The sequence below is a fragment of the Acipenser ruthenus genome, chromosome 2 (assembly GCF_902713425.1).
Source record: "Acipenser ruthenus chromosome 2, fAciRut3.2 maternal haplotype, whole genome shotgun sequence".
In the NCBI taxonomy this organism is placed as follows: Eukaryota; Metazoa; Chordata; class Actinopteri; order Acipenseriformes; family Acipenseridae; genus Acipenser; species Acipenser ruthenus.
Window position 1 is genome coordinate 8,313,051 of NC_081190.1, and position 25,323 is coordinate 8,338,373.

A 25,323-nucleotide genomic window follows, 5' to 3' on the forward strand; every position below is an offset into this window, starting at 1 on the left:
TTAGTCACTTCTCACATGCTTTAGTAGTTTCCTTTTTACCCTTTGACCTCTCTGTCCATCAAGTAAGTAAACTAATACTTTGTAAGACGCTATGGTTTGTATCTATGGACATTTATGTTCTGTTGGAAGCTACTACTGTACCCTATGGCGTTATTTCATGCCCTTGTGAAATTCCCCAATTGACAAGTGAACCACTGCATGTCTATGTACTGCATCCATTAGAATAATTTTAAAAACACTCACACACTAAATGTTTAAATACATTTTAATAGCAATAGCTATGTTTTTTACACAGATAAAAACTGAAATTCTTGCAAACAAGCTTGACTGCCCGAAAACCTACATGGCTCTTTGATAATTATACAAAATAGAGTTCAATGTACAGTCTCCAGGCAATGCAAAATGTAACTAAACATAAACAACCCCCTCCACTGTATTCTTACAATCAATCACTTAAGCGGAAATGAAATGAACTCTGTTAGAAAGCAAAGTCCTCACATTCCATAAAGAGAATCCAATGTCGATCCATAATGTGGCATGGGAGGAACTCATCATTACTTATTAAGAGAATCTCATTAAGTTCCAGGAAATTGCTGGTGTTCGTCTGAAAAGCTGTTTCTGTTGAAAAAAAAGGCAGTTATTTTAGCTGCACTTATTCAATCAATTAATCTGGTAAAGTAAATAATTACGTTGCATACAGATGACCATAAATTGAGTGCACTTGCTTCAGTGTTAATGAGCCTGAAACTGTCTTTGTTTTGTTAGAAAATAATAGCAAATAATGATGTTAATTATAATGGCTACAGCAATATCAAACACAGCACAATCCTGGCCATGGTAAATATGTATCTATCAACTATCATTAAAGAAGCTTAAACTAGAAGCGAGTTTGTGTCATGGAATTACTACACTGTTCAAGATTTATTTCAGATGGATTTAAACTAATCGTGGGCTACCTTGAGAAAAATCAGGGTGTCAAAGAAAGGTAGGCTACTTTCTAAAGAATGATGTTTAGGGCTACTTTAGGTAGAGATGCAAGGGGAAGGGTAACATTTGAATTTGCCAGAGTTGGCATTAAAAAAATATCAAGTTGGCATTTAAATTAGTTTTATGAGATATTAACAGTTAAAATAGTAGATTTATAATGGATAAACACTTATGTTGCACTTTGGCAAGCTGCATCTGTACCGACCTGCACAGACAGCTGGTTTAGGCAAAGGTGCCGACATTGTTTTTGGCTGTAAGGATGGAAGAGCCTTTTCTGTTGTAATCACTGGATCTACAATACTAAAATACTTTGATAGTTCCTTTCCTTTGTAAGTAACCTGAAAAAAGACACCCAGAAACCAGGTCATTACCGAACACACAAGCCACCAGCAAAGTCAAAATATTAGTTTACAAATAATTAAAAAAAAAGAACATGCTGGCTAAGGTTACAACAACCTTTTTCAGTAAACTATGATGTCACTGCTCATTTTAGACTATATATGTTTGTCACTTCTTTAAAAGCATAACCTTTTGCCAAAACACCCTGTCAATAAGCAAGTATTTAATCTCTTCTCTAGTTTAATTTTACTATTTATGGAACCACTGCTTCTCGACTACAAAGTGTACAGCAAACAGTTTATAAAACTGAAAAAAAAAAGTTGTAATGTGCTGGCATTCAGTTTTATGGGAAAGCAGAAGTGGGTCAGCAGAGTTCAAAGGTAACACTGTCATATGATTGTATTTATATCTGTACCTTGCTCCATGCAAATGTTGAGCTGAAAGGGATGTCATTGCCAAGAAGTGTTTTAATCCATTGCACAGGACTGTGAAAGACACTTCCATTGCCAACCTTAATGCTTCCATCATGCAGAAGTGCAGCTTTATAACAAGAGCCCTAAAAATCAAAGATGTACATATACATGAAACAAATCATGGAAGCGCTATTGTCATTAGATAAAAACATAAGACAAAAATACAACACTGAAATCTACATGAAAAAACATATTATTTCCAACTACAGTAAGGTACTGTATAATCACATTTGCAATTTTATAGTAGATATTCCTCCTTAATTGATTGTCAAGGTCCTTGGTTTTCACCAGAGTAACATATTTAAGCCAATTCGTTTTTTCATTGAATCATCAATAAAACTAGGTAACTGTGCAACAGGTCGTGTATGATTTGTTACTCAGAATGCAACTGCTCTATGATATGTGGATGCCTGCTTGAACTGCAACTCTGGCAGTTGTTTTTTCCTGCTCAGTCCGGTGACAGACTCATAGTAATCTTATCTTGTTCCAGGCTTTACATGTACAGCACGAATACAATGAAAACACTGTATTTGTAAAACTTAAGTTAGGAATGTTTTTTTGATTCTATATTAATGGTTTAATCGAAGTATTACAGAGGATGTATATGAGAGGCTTGAATCCAAAAATATGTGTTTCCCTATTGTGCATGGTTATAACATTAAGTGGAGAATTGCACAACCACCAGGTTGTATGATGTTTTGATGAACCCAAAGTCTACAGATACACATCTACTTCAGCAAACTGAGAACTGTAATTGCAAATTACAACTAATTTTAATAAGAGTCCCTGTATCTCTGGAAATACAACACAACTTCTTTAATGTACTAAGCCTGCAACGCCCCCCACCCCCTCCCCGTTTTATCATGATCTTTGGTTATAACGGTCATATTGTGTGTCCCCAGAGAACCGCATTATAGCGAGGGAGCACTGCATTTGTTATAGCATATAAATCTGATGTTATTTTCAACGGATGACATTATGAAGGATTTATATACTGTACAAATTACTAATTGTTAAATTCCTTAATGATTAGAATATTAAATCTAGTCATACACATCTAGCTACCTATCCCCCTTACAGATGAGACTCACAAATGGTGTTCCATAGCATTCCTTATTCAGTTTTATAAAAATGAAAGACTCCCCCCCCCCCAACAAAAATAACAAGTGCATTTTTGCCTACAGAATTACCTGTAGGTTAACTTGTAAAACGTCTTCCCCAGGCTTGATGACTCCGAGTCTGATAAGATTAATTAACTGTTGTTTTTTCCTTTTTTCTTCCTCTGTGTCTCCTTGCTGCAGCGGGGTATCTGGTTGACTGGTATTACTCTTGCTAGCACCCTGATCCTGGACTAAAGACTGAATAACTTGTATATGTGCAGTGCTTTTCTGACTAATATTATTCTCAGTAGCAGTTTGTAGTACAACTGGAACTGCTGTGCTGGACTGTGGTCTGCTTTGTTGACTACCTCCTTGACAAATTAAGCCTGCTTGAGCTTTCTCCTGAGAATAACTGGACAGAGGCATATCATGAATGTTACTGTTGTCTTCCCTTGTATTTTGTAGGGTTGTTTGTATATTTGGTCTGTATTGGTTGTTATTGATACTTTTATTTTTTTTCTGATCAGATGAGCTTGTGATATGTTCAGACAAAGTTGTCTGAGAATTGAATTTGGAGTATGAGTGCTCAATTTGTAAGTGTCTACTGATAAAATCAGCAGAAAACGGTGGTCTTGATATGCAGCTGGGTTCAGACCCAGCAATGTCACAATCAGTTGCATGGTATGATTTTATTCCATGAGTAGCTGTTTCACTGCTTGCTGAAGATAAGGTTTCTGCTAACTCACTTGAGGCCTGTGATCCAGAGTCTGGGCTAGATGGCATTGAAAAGCAATGGCCCTCCAGGATGTGCGTCCTGTCCTGATGAGGACTAGAGGCTGTGCTTGTAGAAGCAGTCTCCTCAGAGGCAACCTCTACAAGACTTCTTGCTCCCTCCACTCTTCCTTTCAATACAATAGGATCTTGGTGGCAGCCGGCAGTAATATCTGTTACAGTTGCATTTTCACTGGCTTGGGTTATGCGTATGGTTTGGGTTATGTTACTCTGCATATTAAAAAGGGTGTTTCTTTGGGTCTGTATGTTCTGCTTTAGTTCATCCTGTTTCTGCAGCACCTTTAAAAGCCTTTTTTGTCGGTTGGCCAGTGATGTCAGACGCTGTCTTAAAATTCCTTGCTTGAATGAATCTGATGATATCCTACAAAAATAAATAATAACAATGATAAAAGAGCAACTTGTCATTTCATACCCATGTGGCCTCTATACAGTTCTCAAAATGTCCTAAGTACAGGTGGTACACTAAGAAAACACACACCACTAATGTGTAAAGGTAGTAAAAAAAAAAAAGTATAATTTATTGTAATAATAAAATACAAACAGAGCAGCTAGCTCTGGTCTCAGTAGGATGTACACCTGAGCCCCAGATGCTGGCTTGGGTCATCATTTATACCTGAGAGAGCTTTATCTCAAATTACAAGACATGCACAGCATTTCAAATACAAGGCATTTCCATATATAGTTATTCATAAGTAGTTTAATTAATGTGTACATATGTGACTCTCAGAAATGTGTTCATATTAAGCAGATAATATGCAGATAAGCAGATTATATACCGATTATATATTACGTACAGTGTAACCATTAACCTATCCCCCTACAACACCAACAAATAGATCTGATCTATTTGTTTTTTCTTACTGATGTATTACTTAGATCCACTTGGGGCAGAGTGTGTACCAGCTGTACCTAGCTAGATGACATAAAGTTCTAAGTTTAAAAAAAAAAAAAGTCAGAAGGTTGTGATAGCTGATGTGATCTAAACAAGAAGAATATTTTAAGATAACTGTTATATTTCTGACCCTTTCTCTTTAAGGTTTGTGTTTTCCTAATTAGATGTACTGTTTGACACACGTCAAAGTTGTTTTGTCAAATGTATTTGCTAAGAAACGTTAGCATTGCTAAAATCAGTATAAAGGTGCTTTTGTTTGCATAGGATATCACTAAAGATACTTCTGGATTCCACTCCCCCCAATCTATCATCTGCATTTCTAAATTGTCAAACTGTTTAGTTAGTATTATGTTGACTGTGGACAAATATGTATGACCCATATGCAGTGTAACACTGAAACTAGTGTGGTACCATAGTAATGCAATTGATTATCAGTGTGTATTTAAATGGTAACAACCAGACACATCGAGAGTATGAGGAAATTCAAGTTTTTTGTTGATACAAAAAAAAAAAAAGTGTGATGTTATAATAGTGAGGTAGACTGCTGTCTCCAAGTACACCCAATGCTTTATGTTGTTATACCTATTATATGACAAGTGCTTTGGTCTTTACTTGTTTTAAGTGCCTGGATTTTTATTGAAAAAAAAGTGATTAGGTGACATTTCTTCTTAGTTTGATTTTAAAAAGAATCATTGAAGCTGGCAAACAAGTGCTTAATTATGCCCTCCTTAATTATGTAAAAACTATCTTGAAAATGGTATGGTTCACAACATAACATGACACACAGTGAAACACTTTAATATAGGCCACCTCTCATAGAACAGACACCGGTATATAGTGACAACCGTTAGGATTTTAAAGTACAGCAGACACACATTTCTCATTTGAAATAACCTGCACTGTATATAAGGGCCACCTGTCTCTAAAACACTTTTAGAGGTTGTTATACAATATTCAGTTTGGCAGTGTGTAAATATTTGCAAATATGTTTTGGAGTCTGTATGTAAATGGCAGTTCTTTTTGCATATTGTTCACCTGCAGGTCTCATTTTTAGCTATTCAAATCTACAAAAGATCTAGAAAAGATACAAGGTTAACAGGAATCATAGTTATATTGGTATTTTACAGTACTGTCCATATTTAGAAACAGTAGGTGGCTTGGACTTATCCTTTACCTGTACTTTTTTGCAAGATCATCCTTTTCTGCTTTTTGCTTGATAAGCACTTCATTTAGAACAACTTGCATCTGCAAAAATTGTTCACGGTACTTGCCTACACCAACAAAATAATTTAAGAACATATTAAAGAATATTGTTATATAAAATACACACATAAATCCGTTACCTAAAATTAGCTTATGTTATAGTGAAAACAAACTCGAAATTTGTGTTTTTGTGAACTACAAATATGGCCAGACGTTAAAATAATGGGACAAAGACCCATTATATTTTACTGTACAAGTGAATACACATATATACAAACATAAAAGACAATTACTCAAAGTGCACTCTACAGCAGAAACTTTATAGAGAAAAAGTCATGACCTCAATTTGGCAACCCATTAGGTTAGAACTCAATGCCACTGTCAGTTAGCAAATATGAATATATGAGGCTTTGACAGTGTGGTGATGGCAGCTGTGTAAAACAACTGCCACTAAATGGTTAGTTCTTCTTTCATGATACCCACAATCAAACTGAGAGAATCACAGAATTCAGTTGTGTGCTGAGTATGATGCTAGTATCTTGAATAATTACTATAGGTCTTTATTGTCTGGAAACCAAAAAGTCACATCACCCCAATATGGCAGCCATTTGAAGTAACTTACATTTTTCCAGAGTTTTCATTAATGCACTCAAAGTCCCAGTAGTTACTGTAGATAAAAGAGCCAGGCTAATGGCAAAGTGAGAACCTTTCTTAATTTATAAAATATTTTACAGCAATATATATATATATATATATATATATATATATATATATATATATATATATATATATATATATATCTATATATCTATCTATCTATATATATATATATATATATATATATATATATATATATAGATATATATATACCTGTATCTTCCAGTTCCTTAAATTCCCATTGTGACATTTTCTTCTGTTTGTCTTCTACATCATCTAAAAGTGTTGTAATGGTTTCATCCTGTGAACAGCAAAAATATTACATAAATAAAACATTAACACTTAAATATGATTTATTTATATATATATATATATATATATATATATATATATATATATATATATATATATATATATATATATATATATATATATATATAAATAAATACAGTGCCTTGCGAAAGTATTCGGCCCCCTTGAACTTTGCGACCTTTTGCCACATTTCAGGCTTCAAACATAAAGATATGAAACTGTAATTTTTTGTGAAGAATCAACAACAAGTGGGACACAATCATGAAGTGGAACGAAATTTATTGGATATTTCAAACTTTTTTAACAAATAAAAAACTGAAAAATTGGGCGTGCAAAATTATTCAGCCCCCTTAAGTTAATACTTTGTAGCGCCACCTTTTGCTGCGATTACAGCTGTAAGTCGCTTGGGGTATGTCTCTATCAGTTTTGCACATCGAGAGACTGAAATTTTTGCCCATTCCTCCTTGCAAAACAGCTCGAGCTCAGTGAGGTTGGATGGAGAGCATTTGTGAACAGCAGTTTTCAGTTCTTTCCACAGATTCTCGATTGGATTCAGGTCTGGACTTTGACTTGGCCATTCTAACACCTGGATATGTTTATTTGTGAACCATTCCATTGTAGATTTTGCTTTATGTTTTGGATCATTGTCTTGTTGGAAGACAAATCTCCGTCCCAGTCTCAGGTCTTTTGCAGACTCCATCAGGTTTTCTTCCAGAATGGTCCTGTATTTGGCTCCATCCATCTTCCCATCAATTTTAACCATCTTCCCTGTCCCTGCTGAAGAAAAGCAGGCCCAAACCATGATGCTGCCACCACCATGTTTGACAGTGGGGATGGTGTGTTCAGGGTGATGAGCTGTGTTGCTTTTACGCCAAACATAACGTTTTGCATTGTTGCCAAAAAGTTCGATTTTGGTTTCATCTGACCAGAGCACCTTCTTCCACATGTTTGGTGTGTCTCCCAGATGGCTTGTGGCAAACTGTAAACGACACTTTTTATGGATATCTTTAAGAAATGGCTTTCTTCTTGCCACTCTTCCATAAAGGCCAGATTTGTGCAGTATACGACTGATTGTTGTCCTATGGACAGAGTCTCCCACCTCAGCTGTAGATCTCTGCAGTTCATCCAGAGTGATCATGGGCCTCTTGGCTGCATCTCTGATCAGTCTTCTCCTTGTATGAGCTGAAAGTTTAGAGGGACGGCCAGGTCTTGGTAGATTTGCAGTGGTCTGATACTCCTTCCATTTCAATATTATCGCTTGCACAGTGCTCCTTGGGATGTTTAAAGCTTGGGAAATCTTTTTGTATCCAAATCCGGCTTTAAACTTCTCCACAACAGTATCTCGGACCTGCCTGGTGTGTTCCTTGTTCTTCATGATGCTCTCTGCGCTTTAAACGGACCTCTGAGACTATCACAGTGCAGGTGCATTTATACGGAGACTTGATTACACACAGGTGGATTCTATTTATCATCATTAGTCATTTAAGTCAACATTGGATCATTCAGAGATCCTCACTGAACTTCTGGAGAGAGTTTGCTGCACTGAAAGTAAAGGGGCTGAATAATTTTGCACGCCCAATTTTTCAGTTTTTTATTTGTTAAAAAAGTTTGAAATATCCAATAAATTTCGTTCCACTTCATGATTGTGTCCCACTTGTTGTTGATTCTTCACAAAAAATTACAGTTTCATATCTTTATGTTTGAAGCCTGAAATGTGGCAAAAGGTTGCAAAGTTCAAGGGGGCCGAATACTTTCGCAAGGCACTGTAAAAAGCACACACACACACACACACACATATATACATATATATATATATATATATATATATATATATATGTGTGTGTGTGTGTGTGCGCATTTTGTATGAAGTTTTGGTTGAAAGCCTTTATTGTAGGTTTATATGAAATAAAGTTTGGAAGTTGGTAAAGCTTAGGATCAGAATTCAGTTTCAGTCAGTCACTTTTTAATGCTCCTATTTACAGCAATTAATGGCCCAAGGGTTAAAAAAGTGTTGGATGACTGATTAACAGGAAGAAAAGACAAGAAACTGTTCAATACACACTAAGACAGCATCCACTAAACACTGACAGTGACGGTACTGTAAGAAGTTGCACCACACGGGTTATGAGATATAAGCAGTTGAAGTTGTGTCAGTTCCCCTTGCTGGGTGTTAAAGAATATCTGTGGGTAAAAGCACTTACTGTACAGTGGCTATCTCCATCCTTCACAAATTGAGTTCTATGGGGCTTCTTATCACTTTTACAACAGACACATTTCACAGGTGCCTTTCTCACCCTTGTTTCAGTTTCTAAGACTTAAATGAAACAAAGTTATTAATTCAGCAGTATTGGCTGGGTACCAAATTGTTGTGTTTGTCCATGTCTGCTGTTACTCATAGGCAGTGCTATAGCTGCTATTTTTTAATTAAAACAGTTTTACCAGCAAGGTTTAAGGTAAAAATAAACTGCATCTGTTTTTTTATAGTTGACATTTTTAAGTTAATATATACCGTATTCCTTCGAATTTAAGACGCCCTCGAATTTAAGATGGAGCCCAAATATCCCACCCTCAATTTGAGGAAAAAATAAAACATCAAATATGCATTTACAAAGATACAACCTCAATTACGCATATGGATGCAGGTTGCGGCCGTCTGCTATCAGACAGAGCATTAGTTATGTGCTGCATCTCATTACCCACACCTGTTTTTCTCCCAATTTATGAACTGTGGTATTGCCTGGCATGTCGAAAAATACGGGGGTCTTATCCGCATTTCCGATCTGTCTAAGCCTGTCTGTCATTTTGTTAGAAATGCAGAAATTGTAAAAGCTTCTCTTTGAATTCCTCATGAAGCTAATGACGCTTCTTTGAAAATGGCTGCCTGTATGTCATGGATGATTCGAGATCAGGCAGTAACCTTTCGGTTCGTCTTTTCTCGGCAGTAAATCATGTTGCTGCTTGTGTATTCGGGCAGTGACATCTTTGTTCATCTTTTCTCAGCAATGTGTCACGTTGTTGTTTGTGTATTCGGGTAGTCACATCTTTTGTTAGCCATTTTTAATCACTATAAGGGCAGCAGTGTGGAGTAGTGGTTAGGGGCTCTGGACTCTTGACCGGAGGGTCGTGGGTTCAATCCCAGGAGGGGGACACTGTTGCTGTACCCTTGAGCAAGGTACTTTACCTAGATTGCTCCAGTAAAAACCCAACTGTATAAATGGGTAACTGTATGTAAAAATAATGTGTAAAAAATAAAGTAATTGTATGTAAAATGTGATATCTTTTAACAATTGTAAGTCGCCCTGGATAAGGGTGTCTGCTAAGAAATAACTAATAATAATGTACTCGAATTTAAGACGCAGGCTTAAATTCAAAGGAATATGATAACTTGGATATCGTCTATAATTTCCTGTGTTGACCTGAATAATAAAATGTTATCGCATATATTGCTTTTTAAAGTCTGTTTTGATAGATTCCAGTTTTGCATGAATGGAAGCAGGTGGAGTCAACAGTTGAATGGTCACAATATCTCACAATTTTTCCAGGAAGTCCAGGAAGAAGAAAAAAAACAAGCACACAAGAAAGATGACAGCCAATTCGAATTTTAAAAATCATAGTATTAGAGAATGATTGCAACCATCATAGAAAGATACGGAAGGTCTGTCTGTCTGTCTGTCTGTCTGTCTGTCTGTCTGTCTATCTATCTATCTATCTATCATGGCAGGATCCCTGTCTGGAAGAAATGTGTTGGGGTCTGCCAGAGAAATATGTTTGCACAGCCACAGGTGTAATGAGTTTAGTTAATTTAATTGATACCTGTTTTATAGTTTAACTGATGCCACCTGCCTGTAATAGGAAGGCAGGTATTTAAACCAGGAAAAAAGTTGTTTCTAGATAGTCTCCAGTTTATGTGAAGAGAGGCTGTCATTGATGAAGAAACCTGTGTGGCTGGCTAAAGGTAGTGTGTAACTCTTTTTGTTTGTCGAGTTTAGAAATGGTTTTGTGTAATCTGTAAATGGCTTAGTTGTCTGATTTGTAGTTAGAGAAGTGAAGAAAAGTTTAGTTAGCACTCCAAAATGGAGTTAGCTTTTGTTTTTGTTTTGTTTTCAGTTCTTATTTTCTGTAAATAATAAAAATGGCACTTAAGTGCCTAAAAACTTGCACTTTTGTGTCTGGGTCTGCATTAAAAAGAGCTATGAACCAAAAAACAAATGAAATTCTTCACTCTCTATATATATATATATTACACAGTGCTACCCTATTATAGTGTGGTTGTCTGGGTTGATAATTAGGAGGCCTTGTTGTTTGTGTTTAGGCCTTATAATGAATAATGGCATTTTTGTTCCTAAAATGATTTACAATGCCCACAAGCCAAATTATTGTAGTGTACGGTGGAAAATGAAGGAATGAGACACACAATTTGCAGGTACTCGAATCCATGGTTTATGGTGCGTTGATGTGGTAAACTTACTTTCACATTCGGTGTTTGTAGCTATATGTAATTTAAAGCCACCAGAAAAATGCAGTACAGACTATATTTATCCTTGTATTGCAACTTTTTACTTAACCATTTGTGTTATATTTTACTCGCATGCCAAATAAATCAGAAAAGAAGCATACCAGTTGCTATTGGAGACTTCTCAACATATATTGCCGAAGAAGCAGAGAAGGGCAGAAGCAGTTCTTTGATCTTATCATCTTTGGCCTGGTCCAGGGCACATTTTCCAACTCCATCCTTATCATGCGGATTAGCACCATACTGGAGAAGCAGCTTCACGGCCTAATAAAAACAAATGAGAAAAACAGAAGAAAAGCAGGAACCACATGTTGGAATTTGATGGCAGTAGCTGAAGTGTTGCGTCCCTTACCATAAAAAAACCAGCGCTTTCAAGGGTGGGGCTTTCCTGTTACAGTTTGGGATTTCTGACTATTGGAAAGTGTCTCTGAGAGTGGTTGTATTAAGTTAAGCACTGAACTTGGCTCATATGTCTTTGACTATAATTTCTAACAATTCTTGGTCGTGGCATCAGAACATCTCAACCTCGTATTTCCTATACTGCAAGGTTTTCACCATTTTAATCTGAATGGGAACATTGTACTGCGCATTTAAAAGGTGTGAGCGTTATGTTTTAATCAACCTGTGTTATAAGCAACCACTGGCTTTGCAATAAACGGGCAATTACAGTATTTAGAATATACTGTAAAGAAAAATAGCAGCTATGTCAAAGACTTACAGGGCAGTGGTGTAGATTAGAAACTGAACACCATCTACCAGCTCTTCAAGTTATGCAACATGTTATACTATACAAGGCTTTTAGCACCTCATAGTGACAGGCGGAAACTGCATCATGTATCGGTAAGACACTCTCTAGCCCTCTTATGTTAACATCAGCTCCAGCTTTCAGTAGTTCCTTCATCACAGCCGTAAATCCCCTGAAACTTGCTTCATGCAGAGCTGTCCACCCTAGTAATTAATACAAATATATACAAAGATTAAAATAAACATTTCTGCAATATGTTATAATAGACATTTGACAATATAATTGTATGTTTAAAAAAAAATAAAAAAAAAATTCCTATCTTTATTAGTATATCTAATAATAATTTATTTCTTAGCAGAAATTCCTATCTTTATTATTATATCTAATAATAATGTATTTCTTAGCAGATGCCCTTATCCAGGGCGACTTACAAGATATCACATTATTTTTACATACAATTACCCATTTATACAGTTGGTTTTTTTTTTTTTTTTACTTGAGCAATCTAGGTAAAGTACCTTGCTCAAGGGTACAGCAGCAGTGTCCCCACTGGGGATTGAACCCATGACCCTCCGGTCAAGAGTCCAGAGCCCTAACCACTACCTTTTAGTCTGCTATTTGAGTCTTCTTTGTCAACCCTCCGTCTCCTGCCACACAGTCATACCTAAACTAATTACTTCATGTAACGCAAGCAATGCTCCTGTATCTTGAAGTAACACATGTCCACTAAATGTTTAATCACATTTGAGCAAGCTGTTATGTAGAGAAAGCCTTCATTAACCCAAGTTAACAGAGGCCATATCTAAAATGTTTCACTAATGCCTTCATCATTGTATAATTATTACACTGATAGACGCACTAGTCACAACGTTTGTTTACTTGGCGCTTTTTTTTTTTTAAACTAAGATATGGATTAATTAATGTCATCTCAAGATCTGCTCACACTATCTCGCATATACAGCACCACTGTTTACTGCAGTAATACTCAGCTTTTCATATAAAACAATAAACATACCAACCTGCATAATCTGCTTGGTTAACCTTCACTCCAGCCTCTATTAAGGATCTAGTCAAAGACAAGTCCCCCTTCTTGGCAGCCAGGTGCAGTCGAGTTTCTCCCATTGAATTTCTCTTGTGAACACTGCTGATGGGCACAGGTAAAGAAGCTGGGAACTGTTTGCTGGCTCCTGAGTAAGATGAAGGGAAAAAAGGAAAACACCTCTGTGAACCCTTATATGTGAAAATATCAAACTTATAAAAGCATACAAAACTTATTAAACAATGGTTTTCTTAAAGTGAATAATGAAACATATTCAGTAAAATATAACAATGCAGGTAAATACAGACATGGGCTATTGTTGAGTCACAATATTTTATGGCTTCTGATATCATTCCTCTAGCAGTACTGGAACTGATTTCATTATACTTTTGAAACTAAGAATAACACATCTGCTGCCTTTTTCAAACATTTTACACATTTGATTTAATTCATAAGTCTAAACAAAGAACATTATTCCACATTAAATTATGTCTAAGGCTTTAAAAGTAATCATGTGGACGACATAATGACCAAAACGCTTGTACTAGATTTCTTTTTTTTTTTACAAAGATTGAACATACTGTATGAACATCTTCACATAGTATATACAAATATATAAATGGCCATAAGAGTAAGCCTTTTCAATAAAGACAAGGTAAATGAGCTACATAAATATGCCCTGCCAAGGATACAAACAACATATTACAGATGTCAGTATTGTGAAGAAGTAGGTCAGATCACCATGACCTACATTCACAGCATGTGAAATAAGTTCTTGTAACACATTTCAGTGTGCTGTTCTGAAGATGGAGCCTGCATTAGCATACCCAGACAGATTTCCAAGACTGGGTGAGGGATTCTCTATATAGCTATATACAGTAACATACATCCCCACCACCAGGGATTTTTATAAGGGGTTTGGGGGAGCTGTCCATTTGAATGTGACTTTAGGCACTAGAGTTCGTTACACAACTGTCCATTCATATTAATATTGTGCCTCCACAACACTGAATAAATGGTTAACAATTCCCAGAACTGTGTGTTGTCTAAAATACCTTTTTTTTATTTTAATTCAACAATAAAGATCTATTAAAAAAACAAGAAAAAACATGTACACAGGGAGGACACTAACCAGTAACCTAATGAACTGAAATTATGCACTCTACTCAGTAAGCGTGAAACAGCACCAATAAGTGGTCGCAGACAGAAAATGTTGTATTCTGCAGCTGATACTGGTTGGTGGATAGCTTACACAATCTGTAGTAGCCTATGAGGACAATGAGGGACTTTGAACAAATGCAGCTCTGCTCATTCTGATGTATGTTTTGCAATCCTTGGTGACTTAAGTCATTAATAATGGAATTCACTTCACAAAAATAAATGCCCAGACACTTGTTTATCTAGTGTTGATTAATCTGTGGGTTGAAACCAGCCTTTCATTATGTCAAGCAGGTGAGTAACTGGGCTGTGTAATAAACTTGAACAGCTAATCATAATACGGAAAATGGTGACCAATAGTGGCGATGCTCAACAGCTGGACAAAGTGTCAAAGGTCAAAGTGAATGGTGTCGTCAGTTATCAAGTAGTATCCTTAACACAGAAAATATGAAGTTGCTAGCTGAAATGGTTTGAGATATTCGGCTAGGTGTGGCTGCGGATTTGAGAATTCTTACAAGCTCCCGTCACAGGATTCTTAAATATCAAGACAAAATAAGTGGTGAGGTGTCACCACTGTGATAACGTATGTCACCATGACCAGTATTCACTGTACATAATACATGAATGAAAAAACCGCATTACTTTGAATTTAAGACGCCATCGAATTTAGGACACAGCCCAAATTTCCCAACCTCAATTTTAGTAAAAAATAAAACATCAAATAAATATGCTTACAAAGATACAACCTCAATTACGCACATGGAGATAGATTGCTTCCATCTGCTATCACGCAGGTATTGCTTGGCATGTAGAAAAATACGGGGTACTGTTTCTTAGAACTGAGCCTAATAATGAAACACTGAAAGCTGTAAAAGCTTCCCTTCGAATTCCTCAGGAAGCTAATGATGCTTCTTTGAAAATGGCTGCTTGTATGTCACGGATGACTTGAGATCAGACGTAATGTTTTTGTTTGTCTTTTCTCAGCAGCTAGTCACGTTGCTGTTTGTGTACTCAGGTAGTCATGTCTTTTGTTGGCGCTTTTAATACAAGCATCAGTATACTGCAGGTTATTTTCTGAGAAGAAAAAAAATGGTTTCAAATGTGCGTCTTCAATTTGAAGGAATACGTTACTTTACAAATTTAAACGTAGATACCTGCCTTTATCTCCAGTACTGAATTAATAAAAAACGTTTATTTTAATTAGTTTTCTGCCTTTTTTTGCGTGGATGTCATCTCTAAGTTATCTTATTATTAGGGTGTCTGATTTTCGGGTTTTACCCGATTTAACCCTATTTCTCCACTCAGGATGCTTTTTTCTGCATTTGGGTTAAACCTGAAAACTCCCCGAATAGGCATATACTGTATATGAATAAACGCATGCGCAGTTGTCTGTGATTCACATGCAAAAGAGCAGAACTGCCGCATATATATATATATATATTTTTTTTTTTGATTTTTCAAAATTACAGGAATATAGCTTTGAGGTTTTTGCTTTTTTGCACTTTTCTTCCCAGTTATTTGTTTTATGAGTGTGTGTTTAAGCCAAGAGCATGTAACAGTCGATCATTTCTCTTTGTAAAACAGCATGGATTAAAGTTGTTTAGTTTTCCCGTATGTTCTGTGTGCAATTATTCTTGCAACTCCACTACAAAATAAAACTTGATTGGAACGGAGAAATGCCTCCATATACAGTAAGTGTGTGTGTGTGAGAGAGAAAGAGAGAGAGAGGGGAGAGAGACAGAGGTCGTCAAAAGTTTGCCTACCCCAAAGTGTGGAAATATACACACGTTGGGGATTTAAACTGTTGATGACAACTTTGTTGTCAACGCTTTGTGCTTAAGCATTTGTTTATTTCTTTCTAAATAAAACCTGACTTCTACCCGAATATGTATTCTTTCTTGATTATATATTAAAAAATCCACCCAATTTCACCCAATTTTCTCATTAAATAATTCTAGCTGATTTTTTAAAAAGCATTCACACGAATTTGGGAAAAGATTTCACCCGAAAATCAGACGCCTTAGTTATTATCAATATTTAAAGAGTTTTTTAGACTTCAAGAGAATAAACACACATGGCGAAAGGAATAAGTCAGTAATTCTCAGTGAGTACATAGTATCAACAAACAGAGGGGGGGTATGTAGTTTAAATACCTGAAGTACATGGAACCCTTGTATCTTCTGGTTTGTCATACAATATTTCATCTGCTGAAACAGATTCCTTGTCATCTGCTTTGGATAGTTCTTTTGGCTTTGAGTGATTTTCCCTTTGGTCTGGAACTGTTTCCTTATTTGTAATTTTTCTTTCATCATTTTCTTCATTGACAGCTGAACTGCCTATGTTTTTTGCAGCATTGCCAAAAGCAGGATTTACTTGCTGTTGAAGACGGCTTGTTTTCTTTGCCACAGCTTCCATGATATCAGGATTCTCAACATCAGCAGGGTCAAACTCTGAAATCACTGTGCAATCTGAATCAGTTGTGCTGTTTCTTTCTTCTTTACCTTCTTCTGGCCCTGATGTGCTGGCCTCAACAGCTACAGGTGTGGCTTGCAGTTTATTATTACTTACACAACTACTGTTTGATGTTAACATGTTTCCATCAATTTTAAGACCCAGTACAACATTGTCTTGCCTCTTACCAGCATCACTTACACACACATCTCCAATGATATCAGTGTTGGTTTCAACCCTTGATACCTCTTCAGTGTGCATTTTGTTAACATTTGTGACCCCCAAGTTTTCTGACTGAGCGCTACTGCATTGTTTTTGATTGACCAAATCTACTCTGATGTTGCTTTCACAACCACTGGTATTGCCAGTTTTCACACATAGCTGATCTACACATTCTATTGAATCCATTCTGCTTTCTGGCACCACATTGGCAGTTTGCATTTTACTTTGCAAGATGATTTTAGTTTCTAATTCTGATCCTTGCTCTTTTGTGGCCATGCTTGTACACGTTGGTAACATTTTTAACATTGCTAGCTCCTGTTTGCTAGTGCCACTGGCTTCCTCGCTTAGTTCCTTATCCTTAATTCTGCACATGTTGCTTATCTCTGGAGAGCACTGCTGACTGAACTCAGCCTTCTCCAAATTAAGAGTAGGCTGAGGATTACCATTCAACTTCATTAAGTTTGACTCCTCCCCTACTGAACCCAATACATCTGTTTTACTGCTCTCTTTAATTATAGTGGTTTGGAAAATATTATCTGGGTGATGACTTTCCATACTCTGTCCTTGAATGGACGTTGATTTGGTTGTGGGTCTTTCACTTTCTTCATTCATTGGGGACTGTCTGTTGTTTCCATGCTGAATATATTCGTTGCTGCTTATTTGTGCACAAGAGGATGAAGTGCTGTAGTCACTTACATTAAGTTGAGCATCCTCCTCCTGTATCTCCTTTCTGTTGCTGCTGGTTCCATTGCTTTGTTTTGGAGAACACTGTTGGATGGATCCCACCTTCTCCGAACTAAACGTAGACTGAGGATCGCAATTTAGCTCCTTTAAGTCTGATACCCTCTCTAGAACACTGAAGCTATCTCTTTCACTGCAGTCTGAGGCAGAAAAAGCCTCGGGAATACCCAGTAAAGCATTGCTATTAATTTGGGTAGCAGGCAATGGAATGCTGCATTCACTTTGATTCACTTCAGCTTCCATTAACAAAGACGGTGTGCTACTATCACTGAACTTTTCAGATTCAGCCACAGTTGATCCCTCATAGACTGACACACATGCTTGAATTTTGTTAAATCCAGTCCTATTTTGGCGAGACACATTCAATGAAATGTTGCTCTCATCAATGTTTTCAAGCACTGTTTCCGCTCCCCATTTAGTCATATCTTTTGAACTTGGGTTTGTACATTCTGTCAATTCTTCAAGGACATTAGATCCACTACTAACTGCAGAAGTACAGGAAATGATTAACTCCTTTTTATCAACTTGCATTGGAATTTCGTTATGAGTACCCGCTACCTCTCTGCCCTTCAAAGCAGAGTCAGGACCTGAATTTTTGTGCTGGATTAGTGTTGATCTTCCAAACGCAATTACTTTATTACCATCTCCTGCAGGTTGCAGTAAGTCTGCAGAGGAATTACTAGTCTGTACTGTCTTTCTTTCTTCCTCCCACAAATTATTTTCAGCTTCGATTATCTCACATTCCCCAAAGAAAGCACAGGGATTATCATTTCTTCTTAATTTGTTCTTTGACTCAATGGATACATTATCATCTGCTGGATTTAAGACAATACTACAGTCGTTTCTGACTCCATCTTCCATTTGCAGGTCTTGTTGAGCCTCCTCTGCTTCAATCTTCTCCCTGTACTTCACTCCATTGCTACCTGCTGGAAGTTGTAGTAAATCATGGCTGTCATTATTCTGTACAGTTTGCACAGCCTCTGATTTTCCTTCTTCACATTGGTTTCTTGCTTCACATAGACTATCTGCAGGTTCAGTTATCTTGCATACCATGTAGAAATTGCAGGGAGTCTCATTTGCCTTTCCTCTTGAACTTTTCTTTCTCCTTTTGGGCTGAATGGGTCCTAAATCAGTTGCACCATTTTTCCGCCTTGAGCTTTTCACTCTTTCAGCTATTGTTTCTTCTTCAGAATCCCAGTACAAGAGAAGTATTTCTTTGATTCTATCATCAGTGGCCAGGTCTAAGGCACTTTTCCCAAATCCATCCTTGACACAAGGGTTAGAACCATACTCGAGAAGAAGCTTGACTGCCTAAAAAAAAAGGTAAGGTTACAGTGTTTTTGTGAACAACAGCAAAGTGGAATAGCGTATTGGGTTACAACAAAATCTGCAGAGAACAGAATACTTTTGTCTTGATTTTAGCGATGTTATCTTAATTGCGCATGCTAAAAAATATCTGGCTGAAGGAGCTGAAGAGCTAAAGCATGGATGGGTATTTCTAGTAAACACAGGATATAGCAGTTAACAATTCTGCTAAAACTATTATTTTAGCATCAAACCTCCCCACCACTGGTGAAAAAATATCCAACAATTTTCCAACAATATCCCCTTTTGGTGTGTCATATAACTGTCTAAAAATAACTTTTAGTGTTTTTTTTCTTCTTCATACAATTGAATTAAATACAAAACTAGACCTCGTAATTAGAACCAGAAACAGCTAAATGAAGGGGCAGTTCTCTGTCTCGACCTCTGATGTTAACATCAGCTCCAGCTTCTAGCAATTCCATGATCACCTCCGTAAATCCATGGTAGCATGCTTGATGTAGAGCTGTCCATCCTAATAAAACAAAACAAAAAATGTATCAATATTCCATTTTTTAATAATATTTTGGTAGTTTCCAAAGCTATGTTTTAAGTTACAGCATAAACACATACCCCACCTGGGTTGTAAATACAAAGTTATCAGCATGATGATAAAGTAGATCATAGTTACACTCATAATGTGTTAGTATAAAGGTGCCTCTGTGATATTCATGTGCATCCCCTAACAAAGGGTAAAAAAAATATGTTTTGTTTAAATAACACTAAGGAAAAAAAAAGATTGAAAACTGTCCTCAGATATTACTACAACTCAATGTTCCTAATACATGTTGTAATGTAAAACAATAAACATTCAACCTGCATAATCTGAAAGGTTAACTCTTCTTTTATTAAAACATTTCCAGACTCTCAGATGTTCTTTAACTAGAGAGAGGTCCCCTTTCATGGCTGCCACTTGTAGCTGAGTTTGTCCACTGCAATTCCTTTTGCTGGGACAAGGCAATGAAGCTGTAGGTTTGTCAGTGTCTACAGCTGGGGAAATAAGAAAGAAATAACGTAACATATTTGCACTTTTTTTTTTAAGCAACTGGTTAAAGTAATTTTTGCACGTGTCTCTGGCACATTTTACAAAACTATCCTTCATGCAGTGTGAAAAGAATTCAAAAAGAACACATGTAATGCACTTCAAATTGTGAAAATGTAGCATGCATTGATTATAATTTTAATGTATAATCCTTTTTTTTTGTCTTTGTCAATGGTTCATTTACAGGGGTAAACTATCACCTAACTATATACAATATAGCTGTTACTTCTACTAATAGTACTACTACTAGTAATAGCTAGCTTTAAGTTACATTCACAAACACGCAAATCCATTTATTCTTAGGGCCTTTTTTTGTGCATATTGACTTTGATGAATATGGCTTAGAGACCACAAAGTAACTGTAGGCATATTAATTATGATTGGTCAAGGCCACTAACATATTTCAGCTGAGTTGTTTATAATTATAACCCTGCAAATATGAAGTTTGTTTTTGAGGTATTGAAGTGTGGCAAGGGATGCAAAATTGTTATTCAAGTGTTAATAGTCTAACGTGTAGTAGTTGTAATTATTGTTAGTGGTAGACCTGCTTGGGCACATGATGTACTTGGAGCTTCATTATCTGCTGGGTTTTTTTCGGTGTCTGTGGTATCCAACACTTTATCCATAGCTGTGGTCCCGAACAGACTGCTCTTCACTGACTGTGTTTCCAAAGGTACAAAGCTATTTAAACTAAGGAGATTTTCACTCGTAAATGACCCTCCACAAAAAGCAGCAACACACTCATCATCCTCATCCTCACTGCTGGTGTTCTGTGTCACAAAGTCTTGAGTAGCCCTTAATTCCCATTCATCTGCCTCGAAATCTGCAAGGCTCCATTTAGTAAAATCCACAGTGATGTCACTTTTGCAGTCACTGGTGCTATCACTGGAGCTACAATATGGATCTAAGAGTTCATTTTTATTATTTTCATCTGGCATTGTTTGAGCTGGACCTTGTAAATGTCTTGTGGTCCTATCTTCTTTTCCTCCCATTTTTTCAGTCTCCATTCTTGGTAAAGTGACTAGTGAATTTGACCTGTTTTTCCAGGTTGAGATTGGTGGAAGGCTGGTGTTCCAGCAGTTTTTAGGTTTAACGAACGCTAATCCAAACTGCTTATCATCTCTAACTCTGTTGCATTGCTCTTTAGACCACGGATCAATCAATCCAACCTGCTCATTATTAGCAGGCTGATGATCATTCAATGAAACGCTGCACTGATCAATGTATTCCTGCACTCCTATTTTTGCTTTATGTTCAATATCCTCTTCTTCAATCCTCTCCCTGGCCTTGGAAGTAGAACTAGAAACTGAATTTCTTTTTGCGACCTCTGTCCATCTACCAGCAGTAGATGAAAAACTGAAATCAGTTGGATAAGGAGAATTAATTATGGATGTTGCTTTCTGCTGCAATGTTAATGAAGTTGAAATGCCACAAGGCTCAAAACTACTGGATGTTTCCCCTGAATGTGCTGTATCTTTCTTGTATTTTTTTATAACTTGGTTACTCGTTCCTATTTTTCTTCCTGCCCTTGAAGAGGTAGTAACGTAATTTTGAACATTCTTGCTTTGACTTTCTTGCTTCAGAACACCACATATCTAAGAAAAATAAAAAAATAAAATAAATATATATATAGTTATGACCAGCTGCATTATAAATATATTTCCCTGTATTTCTATAATGAGCATAACAATGTAAAGAAATATATATTGTTTCATTATTAACACTGATGTTAATACAGTAATAAACTAAGAACTGATTTTAATTAAAGAATGTATGTAAACATAATCCCTTATTCCATATTTACATACAGTGGCTCTCAAAAGTATTCACCCCCCTTGGACTTTTCCACATTTTATTGTGTTACAACATGGAATCAAAATTGATTTAATTAGGAGTTTTTGCCACTAATTAAATACTTATGCAATCAATTATTTTCTGTTTTATATTTGTAATTAATTTAGAAAAATATGTAGATTTTATTTTTCACTTTGACATTATGGACTTTTTTTACACAAAGTAATGATATGTCAAAAGAATGTTTAAAAAATAGGACATTCTGGAGAACAAACATTTGTGCTAGAAGGAATAAGGTAAATTGATTATCATTGAGGAACGGTCATGTATTGCCCCAGATTAATTTAAACACTGTGGCGTCGTATCAGCATTGTTCCAACTGCCCATTCTGGCCCTACACCCAACATATTAAGAGCTCAGTATCTTGCTTTCCACTAGTTTGCAAGATATATCTGTATATGTATTTGCCTTTTCCTGTCTCTACCCACCTTTTGCTTTCTCTTTAATACACGTTTCCCATCATCACATCCTTGCATACCACAGACTTGTAAAGGCTTTTGTGCTAAAGCAAGATTATATAATGGTTATTTTACAGTATTATACATACAACAAGGGATACAATTCACTAACATTTAACAACATGATAAGCACTCTTTGTTCAGTATTTTTTAAGGTCTTAAACCAAGAGAATCGCCACAATCTCATTTGAACGTACCTGATGGTGAATATAACAGGAAATTAAACAATGTTAAAAAGGATGATACCTGATTGGGAATTACGTCTGCCTCTGAGTCTAGGTAAATAACTCTCCATTAATTTCTTCAGCTCACTGTCAGTAGCTTCTTCCAAAGCAGGCTTCCCTTCATCATTCTGCTGTGTGGGATCAGCTCCGTGCTGCAGAAGAAGCTGCGCCATCTACAGGGAAAGAATGGGATTGCAGGTAAAAACAACTGAACTTACTGCATCTGACTGCATCCATAAGTTTAAATACTCAGCACAAAATATATACAATTACAACTAATACAATCAAGAGATTGCTGAATTCCTTTTCTCCCATATTTATAACTTTTTGCCATTTGTATATTTAGTTTAGATACTAATAATTACACTAGTGAATGCATAACCTAAAACACAGCATATACAGGTGCACTTCACTTAACGGACTCCAAGGGCCATTGGTAATCAGTACTTTATAAACGAAGTACGTAGTAAACACAATTCGAAATGCTGTATGTTAACTGCGAACATATACATACCTTAAATATAAACAATACAAGAAAGCTTAATTGCCAAATAACAGGAGTTCATATTTGTACAAAACACGGCCCCTGTGGGCCGTGCAATGTAATAAGTAGTACCATTTTACTAATTTATATTTTCGCTAAATGTAATTAAAATTGTATATGTTATACGTTTTAAACCGTACAACGGCTGTGCCAACAAAAACATAGAAGAATAAAAGTGAACAGCAACTGTCCCGGGCGTTCCTTATTGAACGGTCCTGTATATATTAAACTGTATGTATTGAACGGTACTGTATATATTAAACTGTACGTATTGAACGGTCCTGTATATATTAAACTGTACGTATTGAACGGTACTGTATATATTAAACTGTACGTATTGAACGGTACTGTATATATTAAACTGTACGTATTCAATGGTACAGTATATATTAAACTGTACGTATTCAATGGTACTGTATATATTAAACTGTACGTATTGAACGGTCCTGTATATATTAAACTGTACGTATTGAACGGTACAGTATATATTAAACTGTACCTATTGAACGGTACAGTATATATTAAACTGTACACATTAAACGCAAAAGACTTGCCTGTGGAACAGGAAAACTGTACATATTAAACGGTATATACATTATACACAAATTTGTTTTAACCAGAGTAATTCCCCATTAAATCCCATGTTGTTTGGCAGGAACATGCCTCCTCAATGCGTTGTAAATGGATCTCCGTTCTAACAGGATCCGTTACAAGTGGAGTGCACCTGTGTAAATAAAAATCTGTTTTCATGTAGTTAATGTATGTGTAACATTGAGAAAGCAAAAAACATACTATACTATTAATGATTGGAACAGGTTTCTGTAATGCAATGTATTTAATGTGCTTTGAAATAATTAGGGCTAATTAGTTAGTGGATGTATGTTCTACAGGACTAATTGTACAACTTTTCAGCAAATTTATTTTTTATGTCATTGAATACATTTTATAAAATTACAATAAAACAAATATTTGTTATTCTAACTGACAGAAAAAAAAGATTATTTAAGAAAAGGACTCTACCTGATGATATCCGTATTTAACTGCGTCATGTAGAGGTGTTACTCCACCTCCCCCCTTACAGTTTACATTAGCACCAGCTTTGAGAAGCTCCAAGGCTATCTCATAGTAATCTTGTATTACTGCTTCATGCAGTGGAATCCATCCTGATGAAAGCAAGAAAGTTGCAATGACTTATGAGTTTTAAAAGGGTATGTGTATGTAAAGAAATGGGCACAATATACACACACATATATATATATATATATATATATATATATATATATATATATAAATATACATGTATATATCTAAAGCTAAGCTTTTAATGATTTAAACAGTGGTAGTGGTTTGTTTTATTACCACGGTTTAGATCAATAACAAATGTACTTTTATATAGCGCTCTTCATGCCAAGCTATGCCAGGGCGCTTCACAATTAAAATGTAAAAAGCAGTCAGACATTAATGCCTTCAATCTACTACTCATGTATCTGTAGGCTCAGTAGCTTCTTCCCATGATGTCAATTGGTATCTGTGGAAGGATGGCATTTAGGTCATGGCTAGCAGTGGGAAAAGCACAGGCAGTAGGCAGGAGATTGCAGTTCAAAAGCACTTTTCACTCAGTTTGATTTAATAAGAAAACAAACAAGATTTAAACAAACAAATCAAAAATCAAAGAATTGAAGCACCCACGCTTTATTGTAAGGATGAGATTTTAACCCCATCTACATTTTAAATGCTTATTTTTGACAAGGACTGAAAGGCACACTCCTTTGGTAACATTTAAACATTGAACTATTAATACCCCAACCTCAAATACAATGTATTTAAGACATTCTGAGATGTACGAATAATTTTTGGTTCCACTGATCATCTGAGATAACATTCGACCCATTTGTTTTCAGTTAAGTTTTACAGGGTTCATACAGCTTTTCTGATACAAATTTCAAGGACTTTTTAAGGACCTTCAAGGGCCATTTTGACAAATGTTATTTAACTGTATAATAGAAATCTAAATTATACTCACTTTGAGTGCAGATAAGCTCTGGACCAGTAGGTTTTCTTATTCAATAACACTGAGTCAGTTTTGGTACCTATACCCGTTTCATTCTAAAAACAGTACAACAATTCAGTGCTTTAATCAATGTCAGAAGCAATAGTCCAAAAAACGTGTGTCTCAATCACAGGCGCCTAACTTTGTTAAAAAGTGTCTGGCAAA

General features: G+C 36.1%; 2 protein-coding genes across 2 annotated transcripts; both read right to left on the minus strand.

Moving 5' to 3' along the window:
* Positions 1 to 378: 378 nt before the first annotated feature.
* Positions 379 to 19,450, minus strand: LOC117403655 (ankyrin repeat domain-containing protein 31-like). Its single transcript, XM_034911675.2, has 12 exons — positions 19,319 to 19,450; positions 16,364 to 18,935; positions 13,033 to 13,200; positions 12,074 to 12,216; positions 11,373 to 11,532; positions 8,957 to 9,069; positions 6,657 to 6,744; positions 5,758 to 5,854; positions 2,990 to 4,052; positions 1,742 to 1,882; positions 1,193 to 1,325; positions 379 to 618 (listed from the first exon to the last, which is right to left on the minus strand). The coding sequence occupies exons 1-12, from the start codon at positions 19,409 to 19,411 to the stop codon at positions 479 to 481; spliced, it is 4,911 nt and encodes a 1,636-aa protein (XP_034767566.2). The 5' UTR covers positions 19,412 to 19,450; the 3' UTR covers positions 379 to 478.
* A 347-nt stretch (positions 19,451 to 19,797) lies between these two features.
* Positions 19,798 to 24,181, minus strand: LOC131704941 (uncharacterized). Its single transcript, XM_059006545.1, has 5 exons — positions 24,129 to 24,181; positions 22,587 to 22,737; positions 22,311 to 22,384; positions 20,573 to 21,623; positions 19,798 to 19,976 (listed from the first exon to the last, which is right to left on the minus strand). The coding sequence occupies exons 2-5, from the start codon at positions 22,735 to 22,737 to the stop codon at positions 19,798 to 19,800; spliced, it is 1,455 nt and encodes a 484-aa protein (XP_058862528.1). The 5' UTR covers positions 24,129 to 24,181.
* Positions 24,182 to 25,323: the final 1,142 nt, after the last annotated feature.

Excerpts from the sequence above, each read along its gene's own strand:
- LOC117403655 (XM_034911675.2), bottom strand. The coding sequence starts at position 19,411 with ATGGAATTGCTAGAAGCTGGAGCTGATGTTAACATCAGAGGTCGAGAC. Across the intron at positions 5,855-6,656 it reads TAAGGAACTGGAAGATACAG|GCAAGTACCGTGAACAATTT; the intron begins GTATATATATAT and ends TTGTTGGTGTAG. Across the intron at positions 619-1,192 it reads TAAACCAGCTGTCTGTGCAG|AAACAGCTTTTCAGACGAAC; the intron begins GTCGGTACAGAT and ends TTTTTTCAACAG.
- LOC131704941 (XM_059006545.1), bottom strand. The coding sequence starts at position 22,737 with ATGGCGCAGCTTCTTCTGCAGCACGGAGCTGATCCCACACAGCAGAAT. Across the intron at positions 22,385-22,586 it reads CAGACGTAATTCCCAATCAG|CACAAAAGCCTTTACAAGTC; the intron begins GTATCATCCTTT and ends ATCTTGCTTTAG. Across the intron at positions 19,977-20,572 it reads TACATCATGTGCCCAAGCAG|CTGTAGACACTGACAAACCT; the intron begins GTCTACCACTAA and ends TTATTTCCCCAG.